A 20,281-nucleotide genomic window follows, 5' to 3' on the forward strand; every position below is an offset into this window, starting at 1 on the left:
TAACTTATCCAGCATATGTTTAATGTATTAAGCAAAATTAAATTCAATTAGATAACAATTAATTAAAACAATAATGGCAAAGTAAAATAATAATATAAAGCAAAATACAATTTTTAACAAATTAAAATATTAAGCTAAAATAAAATAATAAAATAACTGTTAAAAAAAAAAGTAAAAAATGAAATGCAATTTAAATGTACATTTTTTTTTCCAGAATTTGATCTTAATTTTTATCACAATTCTGAATTTAAATATATTTAGATAAATATATTAACATAACAATAAAATAAAATAATAACAAAATAATAAATTAAACTATTCAGATTTATTAAGGTATTAAAGTAAAATAAAACAAAATTTTTCAAAAGGAAATAAAATTAAATAACAGTTATTTAAAACAACAAGAGCGCTATAGTAAAATAATAATATAAAGCAAAATACAATTTTAACAAATTAAATTAAATTTAATTAAATTAATAATGTAATAAAGTAAAAAATAAAATATAAATTGTCCATTTTCTTCATAATTTGTTCTTAATTTTTATCCCAATTCTAAAGTTACTTATATTCAGATTTTCAAATTAAAATAACAATAAAATAAAATAACAACAAAATAACAAATTAAATTATTGAAATTATATTTTAATAATAAAATAAAATAAATCTAAATAAAGCAAAAATAAACATTACAATTAATTAAAACAACAATAGTAACAAAGCAAAATAATAACATAAAGCAAGATACAATTTTAACAAGTTAAAATATTAAAGTAAAATTAAATAAAATTAAATAAAAATAGTAAAAATAAAATATAAAACGTCTATTTTCCCCCATAATTTGTTCTTAATTTTTATCTCAATTCTTAATATACATTTATTCTAATTGTCTAATTGAAATAACAATATAATAAAATAACAACAAACAAATAACAAATTAACCTATTAAAATAAAATAAAATACAACTAAATTAAGCAAAATTAAATATAATACAATAATTAATTCAAACATAAATAGCAAAATACAATTTTAACAAATTAAGATGTTAAAGTACAGTAAAATAAAATAAAACAAAAAAATTAAAAATAAAATACAATTTAAATGTACATTTTTCCCAGAATTTGTTCTCAATTTTTATCCGATTTCTAAATTTATATATATATTTGGATTATTTACTAAAATATCAAAAAATAAATAAAATAAAATAACAATTAATTTAAACAACAATATCAATAAAGTAAAATAATAACGGAGTAAAATGCAATTTTAACAAACTCTTGCAAATTTTTCTCTCACCTTACTAACTTTTACCCCCTCAAATTCTACATTTGCATTTTACCTTGCACTAAAACACAGCATGTGTGTCAGCATGCCAAAAACCCTTTCACCACCATTCTTACATTCATCGCCTTTTAAAAAAGAACTACTTCCAGAAAAGGCCTAAAGTAAATGAAGGAAAAAAAATCCTCACTAATCAACCTGACTAACTAACTGCAGACACGTCAATCATGCTGACCCTTGACAGTAGACAGATACAGCCGACCCTGTGACCTGTACGGGCTCCACAGGGCACCAATCACAGGTCAACAGGAAGCTGGGAGTGGATGGCAATACTGGTTACATCCTGAATCCAGAATAAATGACCACAGACAGAGAAAAAAGCAGCAGTGCAGTAGGCGGCTGAGGCATTTACCCTCTCACACAAGCACATTCCGCATTCATGTTTATAAATGCGGATCTTTTTCTAAACTCTGCATCCGACATATCTTAGCATGCTGGATACCGTGATGGTGGTTAAGCAGATTTCAATCTCTCTCTCTCTCTTTCTCCCCTCTAAGTGACCTTTGCATTCTTCCGAGAAAATAACAGTGTCGGATATAGCTTTAGCAAAACACAAGAAAGTGCTGTCCATGGTGCAATGAAAAATAAAACAAATAAATAACCTTTGCCCTACATGTGAAAGTTAATCGTGATCAGGGTGACCTGATGGTCCTGTGGGTGTTAGTGAAGCCATTATTAAAGGGATAGTACAAATAAAAAATGGAAATTTGTAGCTAATTCTTCACACTTAGGCCATCCAAGATTCCAGTAAAACATTAAAGAAGATGTTTTGCTCAAACTGTGGTCCTTTTTTTTTGCAAATCAATGATCTGCAGCACTTTGAGAGTTAAAAAGCACACATACAGGCAAAACAAAATTAATACCCAGGGCTCCTGAAGATAGATACATAACTAATGTGCTATATAAAAGGTACATTATAATTACTTTAAGAGACATTGAGGTCTTGTAAAGCAAATTGATTGGCAAAACGATTTTTTTACAATATTACCTTTACTTCACAGTCTTAAATAATTTTAAATGGTAAACTTAACAGTCGTAAACTACTTAAATGGTAAAATCAATGGTTTGCAGCACTTTGAGAATTAAAAAGCACACATATAGGCAAAACAAAATAATCCCCAGGGCTCCTGAAGATGGATACATGGGAAATGTGCTATATAAATGTACATTATACATACTTTAAGATACATTGAGGTCTTGTGAAGCAAATTGATTGGCAAAACATTTTTTTACTTCACAGTCTGAAACTATTTTGAGTGTGTCCAGAGCACAAGCTACTGTAAATTAAACTATATTAAACTCAGTGTTGAGCAAGCTACTTGGAAAATGTAGTGAGCTAAGTTATTACACAGCTAAAAAATGATTTTCTTATTAAAAGTTTTTTGTTTTGTTTCTAGTCCAAATATCTAAACATTCTTAAATCAAGAAGAATTTTCTAGACAAGCAAAACATATTGTCTTGTTTTAAGAAATAATATGCCAAAATTAAGTAACTTTTTCCTTAAAACAAGCAAAATAATCTGCCAATGGGGTAAGCAAAATAATCTTAATGTAAATGTATAATGTATAATTTTACGTAAAAACTTAAAAACAAGATTATTTTGCTTACCCAATTGGCAGATTATTTTGCTTGTTTTAAGGAAAAACTCACTTAATATTGGCATGTAGAATCTGCAGAGGCAGAACCGCTGTGGGTCAGTCATCCTCTTCATTAAAAGGTTCACTTCTATGGAATGCCATGCTTGTTGATTTAAAGTTACAACCAGAACTCAGTTTTTTCTGTAAAGCTGAAAGAATGGTTGAAATCTTTACAGCAATGTGAGCATTAAGTATTATTCTTTCAGGTTGGTCAGTTTTCATTTCTCTATATGCAGATTAATTTACATTTTATGTTTGTGGCTCAGTATATATTGTACATGCTTGTCGTATTTTTTTTTTTCTCTTGTTAGTTTATTTTAAAATTTTTTAATGTAAAGCCTAACCAGGGACGAGGGCTGCAAACTAGCATTTATCCTATATTCCATATGTACGCAACATCGTTTTTTCTTTGTATAACAATGTCAAGTGTATTGTCCCTGTTAAATAAACAAGCAAATAAAAAATTTTTGTTTTGTTTTCAGAAATTTTATATATATATATATATATATATATATATATATATATATATATATATATATATATATATATATATATATATATATATATGTATATAATTTCTGAAAAGTCAAAAACTCTTAGTATCAAAATAATTTTAATTAATTAATTGTAGCTACTTTACTTAAAATGTAGATTAACTAAACTAAAAGTTACCGTTTGGGAAATGTAGCAAGTTAAGCTAAATGCTACAAAAGCTTAGCTATATCTAAGCTATTTTTGCCTTTTTTTAATCGAAGCAGCTTAAATCCAAGTCAGTCACATCTTTGTAATCGATAAAATTGTCCATGAGGCATAAGAGGCATTATTGTTCAGTTTAATTATTTACTGCAAATAATATGCTCCAAACAGAAACAAATTATAGTATATAACAGCAAAAACTTTAATATGAAAATTTTTATATATAAAAAATTTATATACTAGATTAATTTATAGTAAAGGGGAATATTTAGGAATAAGCTTCATATTGTGTATATATTTACACCTCTTCATTAATACATTACACTACATAATGTAGTATCATTAGTTACTATTATGAACGAATAGTAATCACCAGTGGCAGTAATTACCAGTTTACCACTACAGTAATTTTTTTTTTTGAGCACAGCATCAGGATTGACAATTTTCCATCTTAACATGCACTTCTTGAGGTATGCTAACGATGAATCCTGCTTCAGAAATAACTCCTCTCCCTCAGTCATTTTTCCATCAAGCAAATTTCTCATGTTGACCTAATTGGTTGGCGACGTCACCCACTGGAGCGAGAGGTGGCAATAACACACCAAAAAGTTTGTTGTCGACCACCATAAAACAGGAGGAAGAAGAAATTGTCATTTTCGCCATCATATGGATTTACTTTCATCGTTTGGACACCAGCCTCAGAACTCCGTGAATGTCGGTGCCATCACTTACTGATCTGTGATCGGTACATGAAGCTTGCGTTGACGCTACTATGCTACTTGACTAAAAATATAGCTTCCCTACTGAATAGCTATTGAATTTAGAAAATAGCGACGCTACCGCCATGCTACTAAGAATTGTAGTTAAGCAAGTAACGTCACTACTTGTAGCGACACTACTGCCCAACACGGTTTATACTATGACTATAATAATCATATTATAACTATAGGCCTATTCAACTACATACATACAGCATTAATGCAAATGTCATTTATGTCTGGTCACTTCAAGTGTCACTTCAAGTGTTTTTTGTTACTTGACAAGAATCTGATGCGGGATTGTGTTCTGAAGGCTTAATTTGTTGAGAATGTGGAATAAAAATAGCTAGATTTTTTTTTAATTATCAAGACAAAGGGTTGGCTTGAGAGAGAGCCTTAACTAGTTGTAAGCTTAAAGTAGATCTTTAAGTTTGGCATAGGAAGTTTTAAAAGCTGTTCTGGGTGGTTTCTAGGAGGTTACCAGGTGGTTACCAGTGTTAAATCATCGTTTGCATGATTCCAGTATGAATTAGCATGCTATTAGCATGTTTTTAGCAAGCTGCTAGTATGATTCCAGTATGAATTAGCGTGTTATTAGCATGTTTTAGCAACCTGCTAGTATGTTTCTAGTATTAATTTGCATGTTATTAGCATGTTTTAGCAAGCTGCTAGTATGTTTCTAGTATGAATTAGCATGTTGTTAGCCTGTTTTAGCAAGCTGCTAGTATGTTTCTAGTATGAATTAGCATGTTGTTAGCATGTTTTAGCAAGCTGCTAGTATGTTTCTAGTATAAATTAGCATGTTATTAGCATGTTTAAGCAAGCTGCTAGTATGTTTCTAGTATGAATTAGCATGTTATTAGCAAGTTTTAGCAAGCTGCGAGTATGTTTCTAGTATGAATTAGCATGTTATTTGCACGTTTTAGCAAGCTGCGAGTATGTTTCTAGTATGAATTAGCATGTTATTTGCATGTTTTTGCAAGCTGCGAGTATGTTTCTAGTATGAATTAGCATGTTGTTAGCATGACTTAGCATGTAGTTGGGATGTGTCGATCATTTTGTTTCATCAAGAGCCGCGAGTATTAACTTAGTTTGATTGTTTTTTGATTCTCAAAATGTTAGTGAAGCAGGTGTTAAGCTACATTTTATAAATCACAAAAGACCCCAGTTTCGGCTGAAAATCATCAATGTTAAAAATAAAAAGTCAACAACAATCTGGATAGCCCACGGGTGTAATAATAAACTATGAGTTCTCGTTTCTGGGTGACTGTCTCTTTAAAGTGAATGATGTGCAGATGTCACATGAACTGGTTTGAACAGGTTTGAGAAGACATCAAGTACAGGACAGAAGCTCCTAACTATCCTAAGGTCGACTAAGGCTTGAACTTTAACCCACAGGGTAACATCAAACAAAAGAGAGAGGGACAGATGACCGTCATAAATCTCATATACACACACACACACAGGCCTATCACTCAAAATCTACAGCTACATCTTTATTTAAAAAAATCTAGCATGTTAAATGATAACAGTAACGTTAACAATAAGCTTAAATAGAGTGAATAAAACAATTTGAGTAAGAGAGCTAAATACTATTTTTTAATTATTTGGAAGTTTCATCAACTGAAGAAATTAATCAAATATTTTAGTAAATAAATTCATAACATTCGAATGACAGTAGATATTGTCTATATCAGTTTTCACCATCATTACTCCTATCACACGATCTTTCAGAAATCATTCTAATATACAGTTCTGACACAAAAGAAACACTGATTATTAACAACTAACACAGTTGTGGAGCTTAATACCTGAAACATGTCGAATCCAACTCAATATTTTTTCTTTTGTTGGCATTAATACTAACGTCTAACTCATTTAGCCTCATTTATACAGTTAGCCTCTCCTGGCACCTCCAGCCAAACTTGGCACTGGGCTATTGTCATTAACACAGCTCATTTTCTGCTTAGTTTCTCACAGAAACAGTGCCTGACGGGATTGACCACAGGCCGCGTGTCTGTCCAGGCCTGTATACTGTGTCACTCTCAGTTACAGAGGCATCTTTGTGCTCCATGTTTTTGGTGGTTCCTCTGGATGGGATCAGCTGGGTGGGTAATTACAGCCTGTTGTGTGTAAATGTGAGGATATGCTGGCAGGAAATGGGTGGAAGGATTTCTGGGAAATGTAGGGAGCAAAGGAATGCCAGTGCCCTCTGAAACAGCAGCCTCTGATGTGGGTATTTCTGCTGCTAAATTAGAAGAGGCACTTTCGGCAAACCACCTCTGCACCACTCGTACATACGCAGATATGAGAGTTGTATTGATTCACAATCACTGGCGCTTTATTTGTACATCGGAAATCTGCGTTCTAGTGGAACAGCAAACAACAGGACTTACAAAATATCCTTCCTGATAAATAGGTCCTCTACATGTTGTTGCTACTTCCTTGTTATGTTGATACTGAAATCCTTAAAAGTAAATACAAGAATATATCAAATTACCCCAAAGAAATGTTTTATTTTGTTTTATTTTGTGTTATTGCTCCTAGTTTTGCCTTTGTTCTACACAGCAGAATATCAAAAATTACATTTTTTACTTCAAAAGCTAGAATGACTATTAGGTGTGGGCTAGATATTGACATATAAGTTTAATATTCTACATTTTAAGTGCACAATATTTAACTTTTTTCAGTAAAACTTTAAAAAAATATTTTTAAGAATATAATATAAGAAAAAAAAGAATATCTTATATTAATTTTACTACTGTTACTACTACTACTACTACTACTACTAATAATAATAATAATAAAAATAATAATAATAATAATTATTATTATTATTATTGTCATTATTATTATGTTATATTTAACATTTTAATTATATATTTTATTATTATTATTATTATTATTATTATCATAATCATCAACATCATTATTATTATGTATTTAAAATTTTAATAATATCTTTTATTTTTATTATTATTATTATTTAATATTTTATTTGTAATAAAAATAATTTTAATAATCATTATTGTTATCATTATCATTACTATTATTTATTTTCAATTTTATAATATCTTATTTCAATTTTAATAATGATGATGATGATGGTAATAATAATAATATTAATAATAATAAGTGTTATTTTATTAATTGTTATAATAATAATAATAATAATAATAATAATAATACATTTCAAAAATAAATAATAAATTTCATTATGGTTTATAATATATTAGGTAATTGTTATAATAATTAATAATAATATAACAAATGTGATGATTAATATTATTATTATTGTCATTATTATTATTTATTTAAAATTTTATAGTATCTTATAATAATTTTAATAAGGATAATGACAATAATACTTGTTGTTATTATTATTATTATTATGTATAATATATATTATTTGTAATAATAATAATAATAATAATAATAATAATAAACATTATTGTTATCATTATCATTACTATTATTTATTTTCAATTTTCTAATATCTTATGTCAATTTTAATAATGATAATGATGATGATAATAATAATAACAATAATAATAATAATAGTAGTAGTAATAATAATAAGTGTTATCATTATTATTTATCATATATTATATTAATTGTAATGATAATAACAATAATAATAATTATTATTATTATTATTATCATTGTTATTATTATTTTATTAACATTATTTATATACATTTCTATCTTACATTAACTTTACTACTAATAATAATATTCATTGTTATTATTATTATTATTATTATTATTTATAATACATTAAATTAATTGCAATAATAATTATAAATATTGTTATTATTATTATTAGCATTATTTTTTCAACTTGATAATTTCTTATATTAATTTAATAATAATAATAATAATAATAATAATAATAATAATAATAATAATAATAATAATAGTAGTAATAATTGTTATCATTAAAATTAATATAATGCGTTATAAAATGTATACAATATATGTATCCTGTTTTAACATTAAACTAGACTAAAAAATACTGATAAAGTATATCTGTTTCCAAGAATAACACAAAATTGATTCAGCTCTACAAAAAAGAACAGACTACTGTATGAACTATAAGCTGCTGTGCAGAACTAAACATACGATTTCAATTGCCTTCACACAAACACCCACATATATACATTAAAGTAAACATGCCACGACAAGCAAGTTGCACAGGAAAAACTAGTCAAGGTTTCAAAAAAAGCTCCTGACAGCGCTTTACGCGGATGAACAAGAACCAACAAAAGCCAAAACAAAACTGTAATCCCTAACAAAATAAATCCTCCAGTCGCAGTCACGAAATAATAGCCACAAACTCCTAAACTCAATGCAACAGTACTTTCGAAACAAGGCCATATAAAAAGGAAAAAGAGGGAGGAAAGGAAGTGGTTGAAGAAGACAGGGGGAAAAAAAAGCACAAAAGTTACTCCACTGCCCACATTTCCGACCACCTGGCTACTGTTTCCCTCCAAAACCATACTTCACTGTCAGAGAGAAGTGAAGACATGAGACAAAGCACAGACGCTGCTCCCCAAACAGACCAAAGAGGAGAAAGATGGAGATGGACAGAGAATAAAGAGGAGGCCAACGATGGCCAGCGGCCGAACAGAAGGAGAAAGAGAGAGATGACTGCTGGAGCGATAAAGGATCTGTCAAACAGACGCTAATTCAACAGAGCAACAAATCCTCCTTTAACACTTTCAGCATTGTGTGCTTTTACCACGTTTTGACTGAATCTGGTGTATCAAAACATCCTAAAACTGATGACAGTTTGGGTCAAATGTAAACCAGTGTTTAGAAGCTGAAGCCCAAAGAACACTTTCAGATGCAGAGCCTTTTAAAGTTTACTCCATTTGATATCACGCACATTAGAAAGATTCATCCTTGTCCAGTGACTGTGCTATTTCTCTCTGAAAGTTGCGTGCAACAAAGCTGTGTGTCTTTTAGAATTTATCAACAAAGGCATCTATATTTTTAGCCATTTTCAGTTGTTGTTTTTGTTACATTTTCTCATGTTTTTCTGACTGGACCAACCAAGTAGTGCAAAATCAATTTAAATAATGTGCATGCAGTGCTCTTTGGTTCCAACATTTTTGAACCAACATAAGTTAACATGCCTTACATTTTTAGACACAGGATCAAGCTTTTTCTTTCTGTCACCAATAAAAAGAGTTCGAAACTATAGAGCCGAACCAAAAAATTAGTGCACTTCAAAGTAAGGCAAGTTTTACTTCCGTATGAATCTGTTTTAAACTAATCATTTGAATAAATGATTCAATAATCAATTAAAAAGACAGTCAATTGCTTTGTTTGTAAATTAATTTTGTTTAAATCGTTTAAAAATGTGACCAATGAAAAAAGTTCCAAAGTATAATGCTGGAGCGAAACATTTGCGTATATTAGAGCAAGGCTAGGTTTCATTTCTGCACTAATCTGTTTTAAATGATTCATTTGAATGAATGATTTAATAATCCATTCATAAAGACAGTCAATTGCCTCCTTTCTAAATCAATTTTGAGTGAATCGTTTAAAATGTGACCAAAGAAAAGAGTTCCAAACTATAAAACTGGGGCGAAACATTTGCACATTTCAGTGCAGAACTAGTTTTCATTTGTGTACTAATCTGTTTTCAAATGGATCATTTGAATAAATTATTCAATTATATATTCATAAAGACAGTCTATTACTTCGTTTCTAAATGAATTTTGATTGAATCATTTATAAACGTGACCAATAAAGAGTTCCAAACTTTAAAGTTGAACCAAAACATTTGCACCTTTCAGAGCAAGTATAGGTTTCATTTCTGTATGAATCTGTTTTAAAATGAATCATTTGAATAAATGATTCAATTATGTATTCATGAACAGTCCATTCCTTTGTTTCTAATGAATTTTTATTGAATAGTTTAAAAACGTGACCAATGAAAAGTGTTCCAAACTATAAAGCTGAACCAAAACATTAGAGCATTTCAGAGCAAGATTAAGTTTCATTTCTGTATAAATATGTTTTTTAAATGAGTCATTTGAATAATTCATTCAATAATCCATTAAAACGTTTATTGCTTCGTTTCTAAATGAATTTTCACTGACTCATTTAAAAACGTGACCAATGAAAAGAGTTCCAAACCATAAAGCCGGAGCGAAAAATTTGCACATTTCAGAGCAAAGCATCTGTAGGTTTCATTTCTGTACAATTTTTTGTTTTAAATGAGTCAATAATCCTTTTAAAAATGCTTTTGATTGCTTTTTTTCTAAATCAATTTTGATTGAATCATTTGAAAATCTGATTCAGTGAGGACAGGGACTTGCCGCCCCTTCTTGAAAGCTTTAGTTTCATAATTTTAATAAAATACTGACGGACCTAAACTAGAGATCAATATCAGCATCACGACATCAAATAAATTATATCGATACGATTTTCCCCTATCTTTATACTCCATACATTTAATAGTTAAAACAGCACTATTCAATTGATACAAAAACATCCCAAATCTAAGGACCCATACCAAAAATATTCAGTTTAAATATGTGTCATTATATATCTAACTAAACTTTAGACACATCTGAGAGACTGTGTTCTTGAATTCCTGGTATTTGATTACATGTGATTTCTGTATCGCAGAGAGATGCGATAAATTAAATGTATTTTATGTGCCAAGCATTTGTGTGTTGCATGCATAGGTAATTTATGCAAATTTAACCAAGCAGATTAGGCCCTATTATCTTTATTCCCACCTCCCAATAAGTTCTGCAATGCTGTTGGATAGACCGAGCAGAGCAGAGAGCTGGAAATAATGTTAATGGCAGGAGAAACGTAATCAAGAAAAATGACAACAGCTAAAAAGAAACAGGTTTACAGTAAGAGCTCTATTTTAACGATCTAGGTGCAAAGTCTAAAGCGCATGGTGCAAAAACATTAAGGGCTTGTTTGAATCCACTTTTGCTATTTTCAGTACGGAAAAACACGATTTGCGCCCTGGCGAATGGTCTAACAGGGTTGTGCTTATTCTCTTAATGAGTTATGGGTGTGTTTTGAACAATAACGTGCATTAAATCAATCAGAGTCTCATCTTCCATTCCCTTTAAGGGTCAGTTGCCTCACGCCATGGTGCATTTGCTATTTAAATGGCGGATTTTGTAAGTGGAAAAACTAAATGCTTCACTAGCGAGAAAACAGCTAAACCAACAATCTGCGCTAGGATAAAGAAAGAGCCTCCTCCATTCGGCCTCTTTACTTTCGTTTTCTCTTTACTGCTATATTTTCATTGATAAGCAAACAGTATTGTATGCACTCCACTGAAGACATCCATTAGCCTACATATTTATTTTGTTTGTTAAGTGCAAAAGTTGTTTCAAAACTATTTTTGAATTCAGTTCTAATTTTCAGCAAACGAATAAATGAACAACAATAACAAAGTGTGGTAAAAAAAAACTGAGTTTTTATCAACTATTTTATGCCCCACATGGTGTCGTTTACGCCTCTAAAATCCAACAGGTGGACAAATCTAAACTTGTTTTTATTATGTGTATGTAAGGTGTATGATAAAGCCCAAAGTATTTTGACGTCTAAATGTTTGCACTTTGACAGATTTAGTCTAATAAAAGTAGTATTTATCTACAGAAATGTTATATCGCAAGAAATATCATTATTGCGGTATTCCACAACAATACCGCATATTTCCCCAGTATCGTGCAGCCCTAATTTTAAAATCTGATGAAATCTGCTCAAAGAGTCAAACTACAGATGAAATCTGCTCAAAGACTTGACTAAGTGTCTGTAGATGAACTGCTGATTCAGTCGATTGCACACACTCAGGAACAAAAATAACTTTAAACTGTGCTGATTCTGATCAGAGATTTCATTTCAGATAACTACATGTTAATTTCTCATGACTGGTCGAGACCAATAAGCCACATGGTGCTTGCTTCGCCTTTTGAAACGAGATGAAAGACTAAACTATCACGACAGACAAGGCATGACAAGGATTTAATAACTTAGGCAAAATTGCTGATGCTTTGAAGTCTTCGGTTTGCCCTTCAGCCATAACCATTCCATTCATTTTCACAATCAGCACATTTTGGTTTCATAGAAAAAAACAGGTATCGCCAAGTCTACGCTTAACTGCGAAAATATGGGTGGAAAGTAAATAAGCACTTGTCCTTTCTATCTGAAATAAAATCTGCAACAGAGCTGAGAATGACATCATAAACACATCCTAGCTCCGTCTGGGAACTACTTACTACATTCCAGTCAACAACATCTATCAACTAAACCCAAATCCACTTTGCGTAAGCTCCTGTCTGGACACAGATGCACCACTTCTTCTCAAAGTCCCTAAATCTAGCTCTATTAATTTAATTGATCTTTTCTGTCTGTGGCTTGGTCAATGTACAGGTGCAATCTGCTTTAAAGGCAAAAGACCTCAATATTTAAATTATTTTTATCTCAAACAAAGAAAACCAAACCGAGATTTTCTAAAGCAACAACACACTAGCTAACTCTCACTTAAGCATGAGTAGATTGTTAGGTTAGGGCAGTGGTTCTCAATTCTGTTCCTAAGGCCCCCTTGCCCTGCACATTTTGTATGCATTCCTTACTTAACATACCTGTTTCAGATCACCAACTTGTTAACAGAGAGATCCAAGTAGACAAGCTGTTTATGGATACAACTATGTAAAATAAATAGGGTTTGAAGATCAATGGCAGACCAAGTAAATCTGTCAATAAAGTTGACTAGAGGTTTTTGTAATCCCAAGAGCACTTTAATTAGACAATGATGACACAAATGGATGCCTTAAAGATACTTACAGTGGTATTAATAGTACTCTGCCAAAAATAGCACAGTTATTGTAGTGTACTTAAGTATATTTTAGGGTAATTGAATCCTAGATGCAGAGTCAAACAGTAAGTCTAAAAGTGACCATCAAATATTTACTATAAGTAACCATCATAGTATTTCCCATCTAATTACTCACACTTAAGTTATCCTAAACTTTAATGAATATCTTTCTTCTGATGAACACTAAACAAGATATCCTAAAGACAAAAACGCAGCTATTGACATCCACAGTAAGAACAATAAAGAAAACTATGGAAGTCAACCGCTGTTTTTGTTGTTGTAGTTGTTGTTGTTGTTTTTTTTTAATTCTTCAGTATCGCATCACGTAACAGCATGAGACCAAAGACCAAAATATGACCTCTCTGGACAGAAATTTAATGTATGGAGCAATCGCTCATATTTTTTAAATCTCTAAGTTTTCCCACCGCTTGCAGCTCCGTACAACAGAATTTCACATGCTCAAACCCTAGCGCGACCGGCATTACTCAGATTGCTCTATAATGGAGAACCATTTAGTTTTTGAACATTTTGAAAGAGTAACGATGTGACAAAGCCATGTTTACTGAAATCAAGTGACCTTGTCAATTTGATGCATGCTCCAAACAAATAATTTGAATCAAAAGATTCAGAAAGGTTTAAAGCTTCATGAAGCAGTACTTCAAAAGCTTCTAAAATAAACAAGATTCTAGGCAAGAAAATGAAAACAAAACATGCTCAGGTACAGGAGTGCTTGTGTGTTCACAAATGCATATTGTTGCTCATAACTTCCGAAGAGAAAATTTGCAGACATCAGACAAAAATGAATCTTTCTATTGTGCATGTGTCGAGTGCCCATATGCATATACTATCTATAGAGTATAGTTAGATGGACAGTGCATTCGGCTCATATTTCAATGTATTTATGACACAATTAAAGATCTCAGGTTCACCTCAGGAGAGGTACTGTAGGCTGAAAATAGTAGATTGGAAATTTGACTGCTTGTGTGGTTTCCATTAGCAAAAACAATCTGTTTTGAGCTTTCAACTGCTTTAAATCGTGGTAAAAGTAGACAAGCTGTTTATGGATTAAACTATGTAAAATAAATAGGGTTTAAAGATCAATGGCAGACAAGCAAATCTGTCAATAAGGTAAGCTAGAGGTTTTTGTGTCCCCAAGGGCACTTTAACTAGACAACGATGACATAAATGGATGCCTTAAAAATACTTACAACGGTAACAACTGTTCTCTGCCAAAAATAACTTAGATTTTGTAGTCTATTTAAGTACTTTTTAAAGTAAATGAATCCTAGATGCAGAGTCAAACAGTAAGTCTAAAAGTGACCATCAAAGTATTTACTATAAGTGACCATCATAATATTTCCCCTCTAATTACTTACACTTAAGTTATAGTAAACTTTAATGAATATCTTTCTTCTTATGAACACAAAACAAGATGTCCTGAAGACAAAAAAGCAGCTATTGACATCCACATTAAGAACAATAAAGACAACTATGGACGTTAATCACTGTTTTTTGTTGTTGTAGTTGTTGGTGGTGTTTTTTATCCAGAATTATATCATTATATCATTATGTCAATATATCATACATTTGTGTGTTTATCAGGAGAAAGAAACTCACACAGGTTTGGAACAAGTGAAGGATGAGTAAATGGTGGCAGCATTTTCATTTTTGGGTGAACGATCCCTTTAATGAAACACCACAGATGCCATGCCATGTTCTCTATTTCAAATGCCTCACGCCTTTATTAAATCAGTGAAACACTTCATCATTCACAGGTTTGAATCAGCACGTTCTATCACACAAAAACACGAGAAACAGAATGTTTTTTCCCTTATCAAAAATCCATACCCGATTTGCAGAAATGAGAACTTAAGAACCAGAAAAAGACAAATGTGCCTTCCTAAAACAACCCAATTGAGCCAATGTGACAATGAAAGCACTAATTAATACATGCAGTTAGTCTAGCTGCCAATATTCATAATGACAAATTTGGGAAAAACAGCGCACAAACTGTTGCTCAGACTCACTGCTGTTGAATGACTCTTACTAGATTTTTATGTGAAGTGTGCAATAAGCCATGAAGTCATGTTGCTAAATGATGATTTACTGCAGCACATTCAAACCTCTGGGTGGATGGACATGCTGCTACACGCTTTATTAATTATTACATCACTAATTAGCCATAAAGCATGTCAAAATTAGTGACACATGTCACAAAATGGTAGCTAAAGATTAAGTCACCCAAAAGCCTGAGTAATTATTCTAAATGTGCTCTGGAAAGCAGCTTTAAATACATTGCTAATGCATAGGTACAGATAGAAGTGCTTACGCATCAGCCAGATAGCCTAACCTGTCATTTGAATCAAAGGCTGTAATTAAAATAAAAATTAAAAGAGAGCGTAGGGGATTTGCTTCTTAGGCTTGAAACACAACACAAATTACAGCTTACACTGTGACTGCTAGTGAAGCAATGCAATGAACTAGAGAGATCCCATTATAATCAATGCAAGCGGCTCGTACATTTCAGTCCAGTCAGCTTCATTTATTACAGGGCCATTCTTCAATTAGGGACGTTTTAACTACCTGAAGTCTAGCAAAACCAAACATCTTTAAACCGTTTCATCTATGTTTGTACATTTTAACATAGTTTGTAACTTTTTTTTTTTTTTTTTACCAAAACTTGGACTGCTTAAAGAACTAGGCTTTCAGCTTTCTTCAAAACATCTTCTTTTGTGTTTGGCAGGATAAAGAAACTCAGGCAAGTTTGTAACAAGTAAATGGAGAGTAAACAATGACAAAATGTTCATTTTTGGGTGAACTGACTGTTTAATACAAGTTAAAACTTCAAAAAACTTCAAACTGATAATAATAGAAATGTAAACAGGCTGTTTTTAATTAAAATGTGTTTTTAAAGATGACACTTAACATAAAATAAATCAACTGTTTTATTATTAAGCACCTTTTATCAATAAAATTAACGTTTTTACATCTAGTCGATCAATCAACTTTTATGTTGATGACAAGATGTTGATGCCACACTTCCAGCCACACCCCCTGCTGCTTCCCTAGCAAAAAGTACTGAATTATGCGGCCGTTGCTAAACATTTAAATAAACATTTACATTGGGTTTTGCTTAGTGACAACATGCAAATCATTGCGCTAAGCTCATGATGCTGAAGATGGATTTATGACACAATTAAAGATCTCAGGTTCACCTCAGGGGAGGTACTGTGTGCTTGAAATAGTAGATTGGAAATTGGACTGCTTGTGTGGTTTCCATAAGCAAAAACAATCTGTTGTTGAGTTTTCAACTGCTATATATCAGGGGAAAAGTACACGAGCTGTTTACGGATTAAACTATGTAAAATAAATAGGGTTTAAAGATCAATGGCAGACAAGTAAATCTGTCAATAAGGTTAGCAAGAGGTTTTTGTAATCCCAAGAGCACTTTAATTAATGATGAAATAAATGGATGCCTTAAAGACACAATGGTAACGATAGTTTTCTGCCAAAAATAACATTGTGAGTACAATACAGATGTGGTAAAGAGTAAAAGCAATACATCCAATCCTGGAAATGCTATACATCTTTCAAAATTAGATAGTATTATTGATATTTTATTTATAAATTTACTGTATAATAAAAATAGGTCTCTTTATAACCAAACAGTCAATACATTTAACAAACAGATTAGTTTAAATAAGCACATGTGTGTGGAAAAGCATTTCTAACGGAAGATTCTGCAAAACAAGCTCAGTCTGAGTGATCAAAGAGAGTTTTTTGTAATTATTTAGTGTGAATTGGTTTGTGTAATTCATAGAGCTGAAGCAAAGGCAAGACCAGGCAAGAACAGTGACAACATATGGCAAGCCTTATGAACCTAAACAAGGCTCTTGGTATATAAAAAATTGTAGCATAGTCCAAAAATTTGAACACCTTCCGATCATTAAAATAAATAAACTGTCCCATTATGGAACCAAAACGTATTTTAGTAACCTTTTTTAAAACTCTAATATACTCTAATATTCAGCGGTAGAATAATGTGAGTGATACTTTAGAAATAAAACTACACTAATAAGTAGCAGCAAGTCTGTGAATAAAGTGAATTGTTAATTCAATGGATTTGTTCAAAACTGCGAAGCAAGAGACTAGTTTTATAATTGACTGACTAGAAAGCCTTTACATGAACCACAAAACCCAGGAACACAAATGTGGATAATAAACTCCAAAAAGAGTACCCATTGAAAAATGGCAGACAAGTAAATCTATCAATAAGGTTAGCAAGAGGGTTTTGTAATCCCGAGAGCACTTTAATTAGACAACGATGACACAAATGGATGCTTTAAAAGATACTTACAATGGTAACGATTGTTTTTTTTTTGCCAAAGATAACATAGTTATTGTGAGTACAATACAGCTGTGGTAAAGAGTAAAAACAATACATCAAATCATGGAAATGCATGCATTTTTCAAAATTGAATATTATAATTGATATTTTATACTAATAAAATTACTATTTAATAATAATAGGTCCATTTATAACCAAACAGTCAATACATTTAACAAATAGAAGAGTTTAAATAAGCACATTTGTGTAAAAAAAAAACTATTCTAACGGAAGAATTTGCAAAACAACCTTAGTCTGAGTGATCAAAGAGGTTTTTGTAATTATTTAGTGTGAATTGATTTGTGTGATTCATAGAGCTGAAGTAAAGGCAAGACAAGGCAAGAAGAGTGACAACATATGGCAAGCCTTATAGATTTAAACAAGGCTCTTGGTATATAAAAATTGCAGCACAGTCCAAAATTCTAAACACCTTCTAATCATTGAAAGAAATAACTGTTATGAAACCAAACTATTTTTAGTAGCCTTTTTAATATTTACTCTAATATTCAATAGTAGAATAATATAAGTGATACTTTAGAAATAAAACTACACTAATAAGTGGCAGCAAGTCTGTGAATGAACTTAACGGTTAATTAAATGGATTTGTTCAAAAATGCTGATTCATTCAGTTATAATATAAGAGACTAGTTTTTTGTTAAATCAATGATTTTTTTGTGGCTATTGAAAATAAATATACTATAGCGAGAAAGTGCATTTCTGAAATGTGAAATTTCTTTATATCTTACATCTTTCTTGATATCTGCAGTTAAATATGACCAGCAGCTTATTGTGACAGCAAACTAGAAAGAATGCAATTTTAGACATCAAGAAACATGGGTTGGATGAGTTGAATTTCACATTTCAATATCAGTAATTCAATGGATTTGTTCAAAACTGCTGATTCATTCAGGAACAAAGCAAGAGTTTTATGAATGATAGACTGGAAAGCCTTTACATTAACCACGAAACCCAGGAACACAAATGTGCATAATAAACTCCAGCAAGGGTACCCACTAAAAAATTCAAGGGAATTTGGACAAATGTATAAAAATCATGATATCTTTAATTGAGCACTGTTAAGGATGAAAGTAGTTATTTACACATTTGCAGATTTCTGTTGTTTACTAAATAAAATTTTTGACATTATGAATGATTGTGCCTTTCATATATAATTAATTTTAGAAAAATAATGAATAAATTTGATGTAATTAATCAATAAAAAAATATAATTAAAGTTTAAATAAAATAAATAAATCGAAAAAAAATATCTGTTTTGTTGGTAAAATTCATATTGTGATATCAAGAAAAATAGTTGAAAAGTTGAAAGATAACCCAAACTATGTACAAGCATGTAATTGGTTAATTACAGGCATTAAACAATAACATTTAATTATATTATTTAATGATTGTAATACCCTAATTACATATAATAAAAATAGCATTATTTATTTATTGTAATGAAACATTAATAAAATCTATTAAAATGTTTACATTGTAACAACTTTTACAATAGTTTTCTATATTTGCCCAAATTTCTGTGATTTTTAGTTAATTTAAAGATTTTTTGATACTATTAAAAATAATTGTACTATAGCGAAAAAGTGCATTTCAGATATGTGAAACTTCTTTAAACAAATATTGATATCTGCAGTTTAATATGAACAGCAGCTTATTGTGACATTAAAAAGTAGTAAAACGTGCAATTTCAGACATCACAAAACGTGTTTTACGAGTTGAAATTCATATTTCGATATGAATAATTGGATTTCTGCGAGTGACAACGTCATTGTCAATATCGAGAATAGCCTACAGGTTTCCACTATATTGACATCCAATCTCTATAGTATCAGACCAGGTTTCAAGCAAAAGTTTATCCTTAATATAAATTAAGCTCAAAAAGATTAAAAACTCAACTTTAGATACATCCTATCCAAAAATACATGCACAGGGAACAGCTAAAAGTGAAAAAGGCTTGCCATATATCCTACACTTCACGCCGATGCTCATCTCGAGACTGGAGTCCGGACAATGCGCGTTCCAACACAGTGCACTACTTTTCAGAAACATCTCACAAAACACAAACAATCTCCATAAAGCACAAAGTTAGGAGATACAAAAGTTGAAGACTGACCCGTGTGGAAGTGCTCAGTAGCTGAAGCGCTTAAGCAGACGGCAAGGAGCAAAGCTGCGACTCTCCACGAATCCATCGCTCTTCTGTAGCTACTGTAACTGTAGTCTGTGATCTGTCTGAGCTTCTGGTCCTCTGTTCTCGCAGGTGAAGTGTGTTGAAGTCCAGTCAGGTCAGTCGAGCTGATGCGGCGCGCGGATGAATGTCAGGAAAGCCCGCTGCGCGTCCGCGTTAAGAAGAGCGTCTCAACTTCTCCAGGCAGATCAGCGCTGCCCCCAGACACATACACACACACACACGCAGACACACGCGCACACACACAAGACAGATAGCAGAAAAACTAGGGATCCTATTTCAAAATCATGTGACAGGAAATCGGGGCAATAGATTCAACCTGCACCGTCCATGGGGGCATATAGTACCTGTTGCGCGCAGAAATCCAAGAAATGAGAACCAGAGTTCAGAGGAGGAGAAAA

At 31.4% G+C, this 20,281-nt stretch overlaps 1 protein-coding gene across 5 annotated transcripts in view; it reads right to left on the minus strand.

Moving 5' to 3' along the window:
* kremen1 (kringle containing transmembrane protein 1) overlaps positions 1–20,012 on the minus strand; it is a 129,164-nt gene extending 109,152 nt beyond the window's left edge. For 4 of the 5 annotated variants that reach the window (XM_087250958.1, XM_087250955.1, XM_087250957.1 and 1 more), the window contains exon 1: positions 19,809–20,012. In XM_087250958.1, the coding sequence (XP_087107084.1) occupies positions 19,809–19,884 (76 nt within the window). In that variant the 5' untranslated portion in view covers positions 19,885–20,012. 5 annotated transcript variants of the gene reach the window in all.
* Positions 20,013–20,281: the final 269 nt, after the last annotated feature.

This window comes from Danio rerio, chromosome 5 (genome assembly GCF_052040795.2).
Source record: "Danio rerio strain M-AB ecotype USA chromosome 5, GRCz13ab, whole genome shotgun sequence".
Classification (NCBI taxonomy): domain Eukaryota; kingdom Metazoa; phylum Chordata; class Actinopteri; order Cypriniformes; family Danionidae; genus Danio; species Danio rerio.